Genomic DNA, 13,099 nt, shown 5'->3' with positions numbered 1-13,099 from the left:
AGGATAATGTTTCCTTGTTTTAATTTGTTCTCTGTGATCAAACCCCCATCACAGAACATGCACCAGGAGAGGGTCCTCAGCTGTCTGAGTTGACTGGGATGTTTGTGATGAAGCCAGAGAGTGTCACAGCAACAAAAGGTATGGCAACATGACAGATGATGAATTATATCCATTGTGAAAGGAGTGGCCACTTTGCACCAAAATCCAGTTGGAGTACGGTTGGTTTAATCTGTTTTGATTCATCTCTGCTTCTCATCTTTGGCTATGGCAGGGAAGGACATCACATTTGTGGCCAAAGTGGACTCCTCAAGCCTGACTAGGAAACCGGCTATGAAGTGGCTGAAGGGGAAATGGCTTGACCTGGCAAGCAAAGCTGGAAAACACCTGAAGTTCAAAGAGTCTTACGACAGGAACACCAAGGTACCTGTTTATCATCTGTGTGTTTATTATTTAGCTGTACTTGCAAAGCCCTGTAGCTTCCTTTTAATAGGTTGAAAGATACCCAGTTGCTGTGCAGATGTGGGCATTTTGTAAAGATAGCTATGGTGTCCCAAAAATCCATTGTTACTCCCAAATACTGCTATGATACTGCTATGTAATCAAAGCCCATGGCTTTTCAGATAAACACATAAGGAGTCCTTTGGCATCAGTGTTCTAAGACAACTTTAGTTGGCGAGACCAAATGCATCAACCAGTTATGAAAGTGGTCTTTGTGAGGTGGAGGAGGGTCATAAGACTAAAAAATTAGACTGAAGCTCAAGACTACCTTGGGACAAGGAGCATGATAAAAGGAAAAGTCTCCTTGACTTTTTGTCTAGCAGCAAAAGTCAAATGGACTTAACATCTTAACAGCTCAAATGACTGCTACAGATCTTTAGGATGATGAATTCTGATGAGCCTGACCTCTACTTTAATGTCATCAACAGGTCAAATTTTTAGTTCCCATGAACTTTAGCTGCAGTTGTGCTAATCAGAAAGTTTTTTTGAAAGCTAATACACTTATCTTAAGAAGTAAAAGAAGTAAAAACCCATAGACTGTATTTAAAGATGGGCATAGCCAGCGTGACATGACCCGTGTTTGGGAATTTTTATTTGAAACCTAAGCCTTTGGTCATCAACATCTTGGTCTTTTTTGAGCCAGAATATTTGGGCAAAGTCAGGGAGACATACCTAAACAACTAGACAAAAATGTTAATCTTTGGTGCCTAATGTCTATTTCACCGTCAAAAGGACGGCCAAAACACTTATCAGCCGCAGTGAATATAGCTAATGACGCAATGATCTTGTGTGGGAAAAATGTATTGAATTAAAATTTCATGAATTGAATTGATGCTATTTGAATGGGAGTCTTTTGGCTCCAGAGATATTTCGGAGCCAAGTTCATCAACCAAATGTTCATCTTTTACTCTTGCTTTTAAATCTCAGAAACCGCGTTTACACCCTCGTCTTCATTCAAAGCTTTTGGTATCTGCGACATTGTCAAAATGGAATAAGAAAATGTTTGTCTTAATAAAGACATTAATTCCTGCAACTAACAAAAATGACATAAATTAACAAAGCCATCCAATTAAAAGGATAGAATTTAGGAGGATACTTTTCCACATTTATTGAATATTTCAGTCATTATTTGCAAAGATCAACAGCACACAAAGTAGAACGATACAGAAGAAATCATTAAATAATCATATTCTCCATTTGACAACATTTATTTTATACATGTGAACTTGGGCATTCAGTTAAACCCTAAACAATCTCTGACAGTAGTCCTGTTGGCTTTTTGGAAGTGGCATCACGTCCTTTACATCACAGCAACATCATCAAATGATGAAATATGCTCACAAACAACAAACATTGTTTCTATTTGCAAACAGATAGTAAATGATAAATGTATTGTTGAACAAAGTCCAGTAAACCAATAACTGAGTAACACTAATGAAAGCCAAAGTCATCCTGATGGCTTTATCTTTAAACTGATATCACTATAATGATATTGTCTGAATTGTGTGGGTGTGTTTGTATGCACATACTGCAAATCTGTGCATGTGGGTGTGTGTGCTTGGGTGTTCATTTAACTGCGTGTTTTCTTAGCATATCATCCCGTCTCTGTCAGATCTACACTTACGAGATGAGTATCATCAAAGTAGTGGATGGAGACGCAGGTGGCTACCGCTGCGAGGTCACCTCCAAAGACAAGTGCGACAGCTGCACATTTGAAGTCTCTGTGCAGGGTAGGTCTGGAGACAGACACTTAATCACATTATTGTCATCTTCCATTCAGCATGTCCACCATTACTATGTAACTGACTTTGTCAGCCAATAACTCAGCCAGTGCGATACACATTAGGTCCTCTCATTTAGTGGCCTCACGAGGTCATCAGTCCATTATTCCGTTGGTACTCAAGCCTGCTGTGTAATGAATTAACCTAGCTAAGCTCTCACCTGCCTTTCTGCTTCTATCTGGTTTCAGCTGTGGAAGAGGACCAGCAGGACAACATCTTGGAGGCTTTTAAACGATCGTGAGTGTCAGTGTTGGTGAGGCTCTGCTCAACATGTCTCCTGTCACATTGTCTCCCATATGTCCCTCTGTAAATCGCTGCCTCTGGGCACATGTCAGTCTCAACGAGTGTCTTTGCCCATGTGTCTGTCAATCTCTCCCTGGAAGCAGACTGACTGCCATATCTCTTTTTCTGTCACATCTGAATGCGTCTGCTGCCTTGCTGTTTTTACATTACCTGGAGTCCCTTGTGGTTATCCTATCTATCTGGTCACATGTTTCATCAAAAGTCTCTTTAAAGACTTTGTCTTTTTTCAATATGTACCTGTTTATCTCACTGTCTATTTCTATCTATTCCGCTTCTGCATGTGTGAAGCGACTCGATGTATTCAACTCGTGACTGTGTGACTTTTTAAGTTTTATTTCAAGCCTTCCCAGCTTCTATACTGTAAGTATATGTTCTGTGTGACTGTAAATCACCCAACACCCTCACACTGACACCTTCAGTTCCATATTTGTAATTTGTGTTTAAAAAGAAAATTTCCTTCCTTCAGTGGAGCTCGAGCAGAAAGGTGCAGGTAAGTTGAGAAAGTCAACATGCAAAAAGACAGCATCATATAATGCTTTAGACAGAGTGCTCATTTGCAAAGTGCTGATTTAAGAGAGACATTGGGTGTGGGAAGGAAGCTGCTGTGATAAATGAAAAGTGAGATGTTAGTTAAAATATGAATGTGTTGCTGGAGAGATAATATATGAATACGTTGAATTACTATATATCATTATTTGGAGGTCATGCAGCTCAGCCTGCCATGCATTAGATTATAGTTAATATATTTCTCCAAACAAGTGTTACAATATTACAACCAAATACATGAGGTCTGACTGCACTCTCTAATATACTCATTACTTCTGTTACTCATTACTGGTGTAATGGAAAAGTTTAAAGACCCTTTAAAGATTTCAGCATTTTGCCGTTTCAAACTCTTCTTATTCCGACTAAATTAACTTTCCTCTCATCAGTCTACACACGATTCCTTACAGTGACAAAACAAAAACATAGAAAAAAACAAAAGAACAAAATGAAATTTCCGATTTACAGAGGAATCCAGACCCTTTGTTGTGACAGTTTAATTGAGCTCCAGTGCATCCTTGAATGTGCCAAATGAAATTCATTAGATATGACTTCGAAGGCACATGATGCCCATATGAAGTCGCACAGCTGATGGCGTATTTCAGAGAGAAAACTCCGCCATGGGGCTGACGGAGCCGTCTGTGGACTTGTGAGTCAGGATTGCGTGGAGGCACAGATTTGGTGAAATATACAAGAAGAAATCTGCTGCATTTGAAGCAACCAAAAGCATTGCAGCCTCCATACTACACAAAAAAAAGGAAGTTTGAAACAACTAACTTACAGCCTTGGTCAAACAGGATTTTGATGTGAATGAATGAATAAGATCTGGAGTGACGATGGCACTTATGGTCTTTCAGTCATCAATGCCGCACCAAAGCAATCAGGTCCTCGAGGACTGATGAGATTGCAATTGGTGTCTGGGCTCACCTTTAGGGTTAGGGGGAGAAGCTCAGTGATCTAGGAGCTCAGAGTAGAGTTGCTCCCCCTCTGCATTGAAATAATCCAGTTGAGGTGGTTTGGGTGTCCTGTCAGGATGCCTTCTGTACACCATCTCTGATCCGACTGTTGCCCCAATGAGCTGGGCCCTGAAAAGTGGCAGAAAAGGAATTGATGGATCTAATTAAATCCATTCATACGTTAAATGCAAATTTGGAGGTTCCAGAAAAATAGCAATGTAATACCATGTAGCCATGTAACATGAATCTGGAGTTGTGATGGCTGTCACGGTTATGGTGTATAAAACACAAAGCCGCTTGGTGTGATGACACATGGACAGGTGTGCCGACACACAAAACAGTTCCTTGGTCACAATTCCACATGTGTCACAAAGGAAAGAAAACACTCAAACTCTCTCACACATACACACAAACCCAGTGAGAGTGAAGTGCAGGCACATAACATAACCAAGTTGAACCACACATTTATTATTAGACACAGACATGGAAAATGATGCTCCTAAATGCTAGCGCAAGAAAAACTAGCGCTGTATGAACTGTGGGTCGATGGTGGTGCCTGCAGCTGAACAGATAAAGTGGCTGTCCTTCACTCGGAAGGTTGTGGATTCAATCGGCAACTTCCTCAGTTCACATGCAGCGTCCTCGGTCAAGATGCAAAACTGCCCCCAATGTGTTCCTCACTCGTTCTGTTGGATAAAATGTAGCATCTGCTAAACAAATATAACAGATTGATGAAGAAAAAAGTTAACTGAAACACTTTCAGGATGAGTCTGAAACATAACAGTTCGCATTTTCTCTGTCAGCACTGTGCGTTTCGTAGACTTTTTTCACATAACAGATTTTACCATCTGTTTCATGTCTAAAATAGCCTATGCTCATCATTAAGTGCCATGGGCTTATCAGGCTATTTTTTTCCTCTGTTGTGTTTTCACTGATTGGAGGGCCAGCTGAAAGGGCTTCAAAAGGAAAATATCCTGTTGAATACATACCATAGGAGTGTTTTTAGTATAATTACTAAGTATTTAGTCTGTATGTCATGATAACTTTACACAAAGATGAAGGACAAAACCATGAACAAACAGTTAAGGCTAACAATCACTGTAAATTGAAATTCAAAGCATTAATCTGATGATTAACTTCATTGAGGATGAATGGTTGCATTGCTGCAATATTACTCAAGGAAAAAAATTATGTTTCAGCTTGCAGTCAAAACAATTGAGCCACAATTGAGTGTGTCTGTTCCCTTCAAAGTTTGCATTTGCACAAATGTAAATGCATCTTAATCTTAATCTGTGCTTGTCATTCCAGATTCTGACAAGACACAATTTTCAAATTGAAAGTTTTGTCATAGAATATGACAAAAATGGGTATTTTTCCCTATTGCACACAGTCACCACAGTAACTGCTCGACTGCCTTTTGATTGTGAACTTTCAGTCTGGTTTTTAAACCTCGTTCTGAAAAACATCCCTGCTTCCATTTTTTGGTGTTTAATGATGATGGTTTTTGGTCGCAGTGCTCCAGAAAGCCCAAGTTGGCTGATATATTTCAGACGTTGAGGACACAGTATACAGCTAACATTGTTTTCATGCTCACTCAACCATTTTGTGGTTATGTGTACCCTATGAACAAGGGCATTATAGCCCTGGGAGAATTTACTCCCATCAGGGAAACCTGGATGGATGTTATCCTTGAATGAACTGTTCATACATAAGATGAGCATGATCACCCAGAATTGCTTTGAATTTATCGGCATTTATCTTGGCCTCTGAAGAGTTCAATGACCCTCAAGCATGACTGAAAAAAAGCCTGCAGGATGTAAAGAAGCTGCCAAAACCATTCACAATGGAAAAAAACAGGCACTCGGTCCTGTATATGTTTTCATTATGTTATATTTGTTAATGTGCATGGAAGCGGTTACAAATGGGAATTATGTGAGAAAATAGTTTCCCCCACTGATCTCATCATATGACTCCACATGAGACCTAATTAAATCTTAAACATGTGTGAAATCATTTATTTTAACTATGTCACAGACATATTTTCTCCTTAAAGGCTGTGATTATTTAACCCATATGTACAAAAAAATGTATTTTGGGCAAAGGTATCACATCACTGCAAACTGCTAGAACGTCATTCAACGGGGCAAATAAATAATTGAAGAGCTTAATTTTGCAACTCGCAGACCCAGATTGTGATTACAAGTGTATGACAACATTATCTAAGGCCTGCTAAGGAGAACCAAGCAGAGTCCACATGGACAACTGAGGTGACCTCCTTAAGGTCCGAGCCAGATCTCCACTGGAAAAAGGTATTCAGGGTCTCTAAATGGGTAACATAAATAGGGCCGGTTTGGGTTTAACTACTGATTAGGGAAACACGAATGAGGCCCATGTTGCACCCACTATTATCTTTCATCAAACCAACATGGGCGGTTAATACTAGGCCAGTATGGAACCACAGACAGTCCTATATGGGACATATTTTAGCCCATTTACTCCCAACATGGGCTAAACATAGAGATGTGGCTTGTTATTGTTCCTTTTGGTTGTGTTGAGATTCCTCTAGTCTCAGTTGTGTCATTCCAGATGTTTAAAATTTTTTAAAGCCTGATAGTCTGCTTTAGGGACAACCAATGAAACAAAGCAACCTAATTTTCCCACATCACATCATCAATCACTGCAGATGTAACAGAGGGCTGGATAAGGAGTCTGTTCCATCTGGGTTGTCCCTTTTTTTGTCCTAAAAAACACTTCCATTGTTGTTTGTGCTACTTGCTCCACATCTGTCTGTTAGTATCGTGGGTTTTACATGTTCTCAAAAAGATGATGATAGGTGGTCATGCAGCTTGCTCGTTTTCTTAAATCACGGTGCACTGAGCTCCTCAACAACAGCTGAGTCATGAATATATCATTGCAGTTATTTAACCGTTGCTCTTCTCCCTCAGTACAAATGGAAAGAATTTTGTGCCTATAAATATTTTACCCTCAAATAAAGGGCAAAAAGGTGCACAAAGGTCCTATAATATCACCTTAACTAATTCAGTATTCACCTATTTGTTATCTTAATGTTATGTTTCTTCATCACGGTCTTTGAGAGGTTATGAGATCTTTTATTTAAACCACAGCAGCTTACATGAATAAATTAACCAAAGAGACTTAATGCGTCCTCTGGCTGATGAGCGTTACAGACAGTGATAATAAAATACAGTAATACAATGTTACTTGCTTAGTCAACTGCTTTTATGACAAAGCATCTGCTTTGTTTTCCTTATACGGATTTCTTTAGCTCTTCCTGCAGTATGTACTGTCTTTGATACCAATAATGTTTATGCTGCTTATACAGTGGCTTATTACTGTCATGTCTGCTGTTTCTATGTTGCTTGTCTGTTGTGATTTTTATATGTCACTTGAATTTAGGGCATGATGGTATTTGTAGTCCTCATCAAACGCTTCTGCTCTATGTTATTACTCATCCTATTTTTGCATCTGTTTGAGCACAGGATGAAAAATGGGTAAGCTTTAACCAGCGACACAAATGTATTGGTTTTATTTATTGGACATAAATGTACTATCTTTGCTGTTATTGTGTTTTATAATATCTGTGCCTATTTATAGTTTGTGGTAATGTTGTACAAAGGGGGTGTATAAATGAATGTACAATATTTCATAAATACTGTTTCCTCTCAAGGTTATTTACCTCTATTAGTGAACAGAGAATACAGTAAAAAAATTAAAGACACCGTAATAAACCCACATTTCTCTTCTCTTTGAACTCCAGTGGAGATGCAGGTGAGGATGCTGGTGACCTAGACTTCAGTGCGCTGCTCAAGAAAAGGTAAGACCACTTCTAAAGATGCATCTTCTAATGTAATCGCTCTCAAATTTGATCCTTTCTTTTTAACACTTTCTTACAGAAAGGAGAAGAAACAGGAGGAGCCAAAAGATGATGTAGATGTTTGGGAAATATTAAAGGGAGCCAAGCCTTGCGACTATGAGAAGATTGCCTTTGAGCACGGCATCACAGACCTGAGGGGTCTGCTGAAGAGACTGAAAAAGATGAAGGCCGAGCCCAAGAAGACTGAAGGTGAGGAGCAGAGGAAGAGTTAGGAGAGATGTTAGAATACAAAAGCAGACTGTGCATAGGGAGTTAGACAGCAGGGCGAAAACAAGGCCTCTTTAAGGCGGTAGGATGTAAATACTGACAGCACTTGAAGGCTTTGGTGGAGAAGATTTATAGCTTGGACTAAAGGTGGAATGCGTGCATTAGCTTAGATTGCTACAGGTTTGCTTTTATGGATCATTTGGCTAATAAAGCAGTGGTTCCCTAACATGCTACTTTCTTCTCAGCTTTTCTGACGAAGCTGGAATCAGCCTACTCAGTGGACAAAGGCAGGAGGATTCAGCTCTCAGTAGAATTAGCTGACCCCAACGCTCCTATCAAGTGGCTAAAAAATGGACAGGAAATCAAACCATCAGCCAAGTGAGACACTTATTCATATTTATGTTTTTCCTGTCAAAACCTAAATCGCAGACTTTATACAAAATTGACGTATGCACTCGCTTTCAAAGGAGAAGTTCAAGAAACCATTTCTTTTGAATCACAATATCTGCTTGTGTGAACATACTGTGTATTGCACAGGAAATGCCGTGCCAGAACATGTGGGAACAGGCATCTCTAGAAAATATCTATTGTCTTAAAAATACTTTGTTTGCCATGTTTGCTTGAATATTGGGTACTAAGAAGTGCTCTCAGGGCTGTTGCAGTACATTTGTACGACAATAGCTGTTCAGGAAAGTGTAGTTCCTGCACGAGATTGTGCACATATCACTTTAAAAAAGGCAAAATTTAAATTTTATTGGAACAACTCCGACTTTGGTACATATCTAACAGTAGATATATGTTAGCTTTGAGCCCATTTAGCCTGCCGGGCTTTATCTGGTGTCTGCATCCCCTTCTGCTCTGCTCTTTTCCCCTCCTCCTTCAAAGGCTTCTTTTGGTGTTTTATTGAAGAGGGTACAGCTGTTGCGAGTCAATTTTTTCAATGGCTCCACCATCTGCTATTTTGAGAACCTTCATGCTGTTCATAGAGAGTAAGGCAGTCCCCTTGCTGTTATGATTAAGAGTTTAGTATGGAAGAAGAGACTTTTATTTAGCCTTGAACAAACCTCTGTGGAGGACTGCTGAGGCAGTGCACTTTGACCACTAACAAGATTACAATGGGATTAGGATATTCCTTGTACAATCTTGGTAGTCTCTGCATCATTTCAAACAAATGACTGCTGAGGCTAAAATGTAAAACCAAAACACAAAGAAGCTGACACCTTGGTATGGATCGCTGATATTTATCAACTAACACTGGACAATTTAACCATAGAGAACAAGAAAATAGGTTTATTCCCTGTACGATCAGAACAACGGACATTTACGGGTCGAAATATGTGAAAAAAAAGTTGATTGAAGCTTAAAATGGAAGATAAAGTATGAAGAATACTGGCGTCATCAGACTCAGCTCGACTTTTTCATTTTCATACACGAAACGATGATAAACTTTTGGTGGGCCCAAAAAAAAAGCTCCTTTTGGAGACAAGCGGCTGAGTTGAATAGGTAAAAGAACAACGTTGCACTGAAGTCCAAGAAACAGTCATAAAAGAAGTGTTTACCAAGTTAAACTGAGTATAAATGGCATGTTACCCACAAGGCTACAATCCATTACACCCAATTTTCTGTTTTACACCAAATTTGAGTATTGCTTTCACTTGCTGTTTAATAAAGTTTTGGCATCCTAACCATATTGTTGAGTTCAGGCACTACAAACTACATGGCATGGGTTAAGAAAATGCCCTAAATAACCTGCAGCAGTTAGAAATGTCCTTTTTCTGTCTTTCGGAGCCGTTTTCACACAAGCATGTGAAAACCCAAATGTGTGCAACGGTTGATCCGGACTTCACAAAGCCTAATCTCTCCGGATCTCCATGTCTGGATATGTTGGCAAATATTCTGGCAAATTTTCCAAAGCATTTGCTGCTGCTGTGTGTGCTGGCGAGAATTTGCAGTACATGCAGTACTCATGTCAACACAACAAGGAGCCTCACCGCCAACGTGTAGTTAAGGAAACACAGCGATTTCCACAGAATCATTTCTACTTCATATGCTGCCCATTGGATGCTCATTTTCCCACATCCTCTCCCTTGCATTTCAAGCCTGGAGGGTGCATGTTCAGGAGAAAGCCTCCTGCAAAACTATCTGCAGATTTTCCTAAAAAAAATCTCCGGTGTACGACAACAGCTTGCGTCATAAGTCGTGATGCATTTGCAAAATGTGCAAATTTGGTATAAGCATAAGAAACTAAAAACTGAAAAGCACATTTCATGTCAAGCAACAGGAAGACAATTTTCATTCCAACTTCCATCAAGCAGACTGGGTTTTCAGACCAATTTGAAATAAAAAAACAGGGATTTTAAATTTAATTTGGCAGACGAACGAGTTTTAAGCAGGAAAATATCATTCTTTGGGGTGAAATTTCACACTGTTAACTATGTTACATGGTTAATATTTTAAGAATAAAGAAAAACTTCACCCACTACTGAGCTGGCATACAACTCAGCCACAATGATTGTCACAAATTCACTGAAATATTAACACAGCTAAAAAAAAAATACAAATAAAAAGGAGCTGAATTGTAACTTAGAAAAAGAGAGAAAGTATCCAACAAAGAAAATGAATCACCATTTTGTATGTATGTATGTGTTCTTTTAAGTCACACTTGTTCGTTACTTTGAGTTGTCTGATGATGCGAATGCTTGCAGCTTGTAACCATGGAAGTTTTCTTCTCTTACTGCCCTCCATTGCATGTGACGACAATGTAGCCCCTACATTATTGTCACCATATTTTTCTACAGAAACTTGAATGCATGTGTGTGGGAGCCTTGTACGTGTGTGCACAAGCACAAATCTGAAGGTCCGTACGAAAATGTGTGGATACAAAGCGTAAAGGTTGAGTCACTCTGTTGTGTGCATCTGATTATGACTGTTTTTTTGGATTCAGTTATTCATTACTTTCATTTTTGTCTCTGTCCCTCTCATTGTTATTTATCCTTGTTGTTGTATAATCTTCCCCCATCATTCATGTGTGTGCAGGTATGTATTTGAGAGCGTGGGCAACAAGCGGACTCTCACTATAAACAAGTGCAACCTGTCGGATGACGCAGCATACGAGTGCGTGGTTGGGGAGGATAAGAGCTTCACCGAGCTTTTTGTCAAAGGTATATGAGTCACTGTCTTTGGAGGAATCCGTCTTTCAGGAGGAAGAGGTTTTTCTGCTCGGTTTAGCAAATACTGTCATCTGAGCATTGAGAGACTCGTCAGCTCTGTTCCCTTTATGTGTTTGTGTTGTTGTCAGTTTATTTCAGTGCTTTTATGTCACACAGTATCATGCAGCACTCCGTTGTATGCTCACTCATTTCTAATGGGTGTGTGGCGAGGGAATCATTTAATGCTTTGTTTATTATCATGTCTCACTGTTGCACGTACTAATGTGCTGACATATTTATTAGAGTTTGAGTGATATGTGATGTGTTGGACATCAATATTTCATTCTAAGATTTTGACAGAGGTTGTTCAGTGTTTCTTGTAGAATTATTTTCGTAGCTTATAAGTGTGGGAAATGTTTTCATTTATATTATATTATATTATATTATATTATATTATATTATATTATATTATATTATATTATATTGAGCAGGGACTATGAAATCAAAATAACTGCTTCAAGTCTGACATGTCTCTTCAGTGTCTCTTTTAATAGATGTAATTGGGTCTTCTGCTTCTAAATTAATCTCGTGCTTTACTCTGTGTGCTCATTGCTGCCCATCCTGCTTGCTCATTATCAGAGACCAAACATGAGGGTAGAATTGTCAGCACAGACACCGCTCCCATACAGCGAAATTGTGTGTTTTTTTTATGTGTGCGCTATGTTTGCGTGTATGAAAAATAATTCATGCAACTGCTTGCAAACACGTTATAAGTGGTTTAATGCTTATTCATCTTGACATAAGTGAGGGCAGAAGGGAGTTTGGCAGATGTTTAGGCCTTTGCTGCACTTCAGTTAATATTCTCTGGTGAACATGTGTTTCCACAAACACAGCACCAAATGTAACACGCACAAAGCTGTGTGAAATTAATGACAACAAGTAGATGTATGTAAATATTTGTGTTACATACACAAACTTGCATAGGTTTGCTTTTCTTAAACTGTTTATTCGTGGGGTGGCATTTTGTCATGTTAAATCAGGTCATACGTGCAATCTATACGCCTCAAACAACCAGTGTAGAAACCCCGGTAGCCTCATTAGTCAGTACGTTTACTCATCAGAAAATCTTTTTACTTTCAGTGTCTGTTCTTTTCACTCCGACCTCTGTATGTTAAAAGTAAAGCTAGACCTACAAACTTCACTTATGATTTATCTTCTTCATTGTCATTTTTACAATGTATATTCCAAAATCAAATCGTTGTATTTTTTTTAATTTATACATGTATTTACTCTTTCCATCTTTACAGTCCTGTGTGTGTAAAAATTGGAAAAAGTCGCTCACTTCCACTGGTAGATAAAAACACAGGTTTACAGAAAAGGTCGGTAAAGTTGCTAGCCAGCTAGCCAAAATGTTTAGATATTAATCTGCAGTGTGGCAGCTAAAGACTGGTGAAAAATAAAGCCTAAAGACCCCCAACATTTTTTTAAACTTCTCTCCATATGTGTATTTTACAGTTGATAAAGGTATGCACACAGTATCTATATGCTTTATTTACTGATTACTTGGTTGGTATCTTACACCATGTATTTTTCTTTCTTTCTTAACCTTAAGCAGGACTTTAAATAACTTAAGCAAGTGGCTGTCGTGCATATGTGAAATGCCAGCAGCAGGACTCACAAGTTGAAACAGGGACATAAAAGGAAAAGAACAGTTTTCTTAATGGAGTCAAGCACAGGCCTCATAGCAGAAAGTGTATGTGTTTGATC

At 38.9% G+C, this 13,099-nt stretch overlaps 1 protein-coding gene across 7 annotated transcripts in view; it reads left to right on the top strand.

The window, feature by feature from the left end:
* The window catches only part of mybpc2a (myosin binding protein Ca), a 57,661-nt gene that overhangs the window by 26,582 nt on the left and 17,980 nt on the right, over positions 1-13,099 (top strand). For all 7 annotated transcript variants that reach the window (XM_075453683.1, XM_075453684.1, XM_075453682.1 and 4 more), the window contains 8 exons: positions 55-138; positions 272-420; positions 2,111-2,228; positions 2,468-2,516; positions 7,860-7,916; positions 7,996-8,165; positions 8,429-8,561; positions 11,220-11,344. In XM_075453683.1, the coding sequence (XP_075309798.1) occupies positions 55-138; positions 272-420; positions 2,111-2,228; positions 2,468-2,516; positions 7,860-7,916; positions 7,996-8,165; positions 8,429-8,561; positions 11,220-11,344 (885 nt within the window). The remainder of the gene's footprint in view (positions 1-54; positions 139-271; positions 421-2,110; positions 2,229-2,467; positions 2,517-7,859; positions 7,917-7,995; positions 8,166-8,428; positions 8,562-11,219; positions 11,345-13,099) is intronic.

This window comes from Odontesthes bonariensis, chromosome 21 (assembly GCF_027942865.1).
Source record: "Odontesthes bonariensis isolate fOdoBon6 chromosome 21, fOdoBon6.hap1, whole genome shotgun sequence".
Classification (NCBI taxonomy): domain Eukaryota; kingdom Metazoa; phylum Chordata; class Actinopteri; order Atheriniformes; family Atherinopsidae; genus Odontesthes; species Odontesthes bonariensis.
Note: the sequence above shows the minus strand (reverse complement) of the source record. Positions and strands in the feature narration are given on the sequence as shown.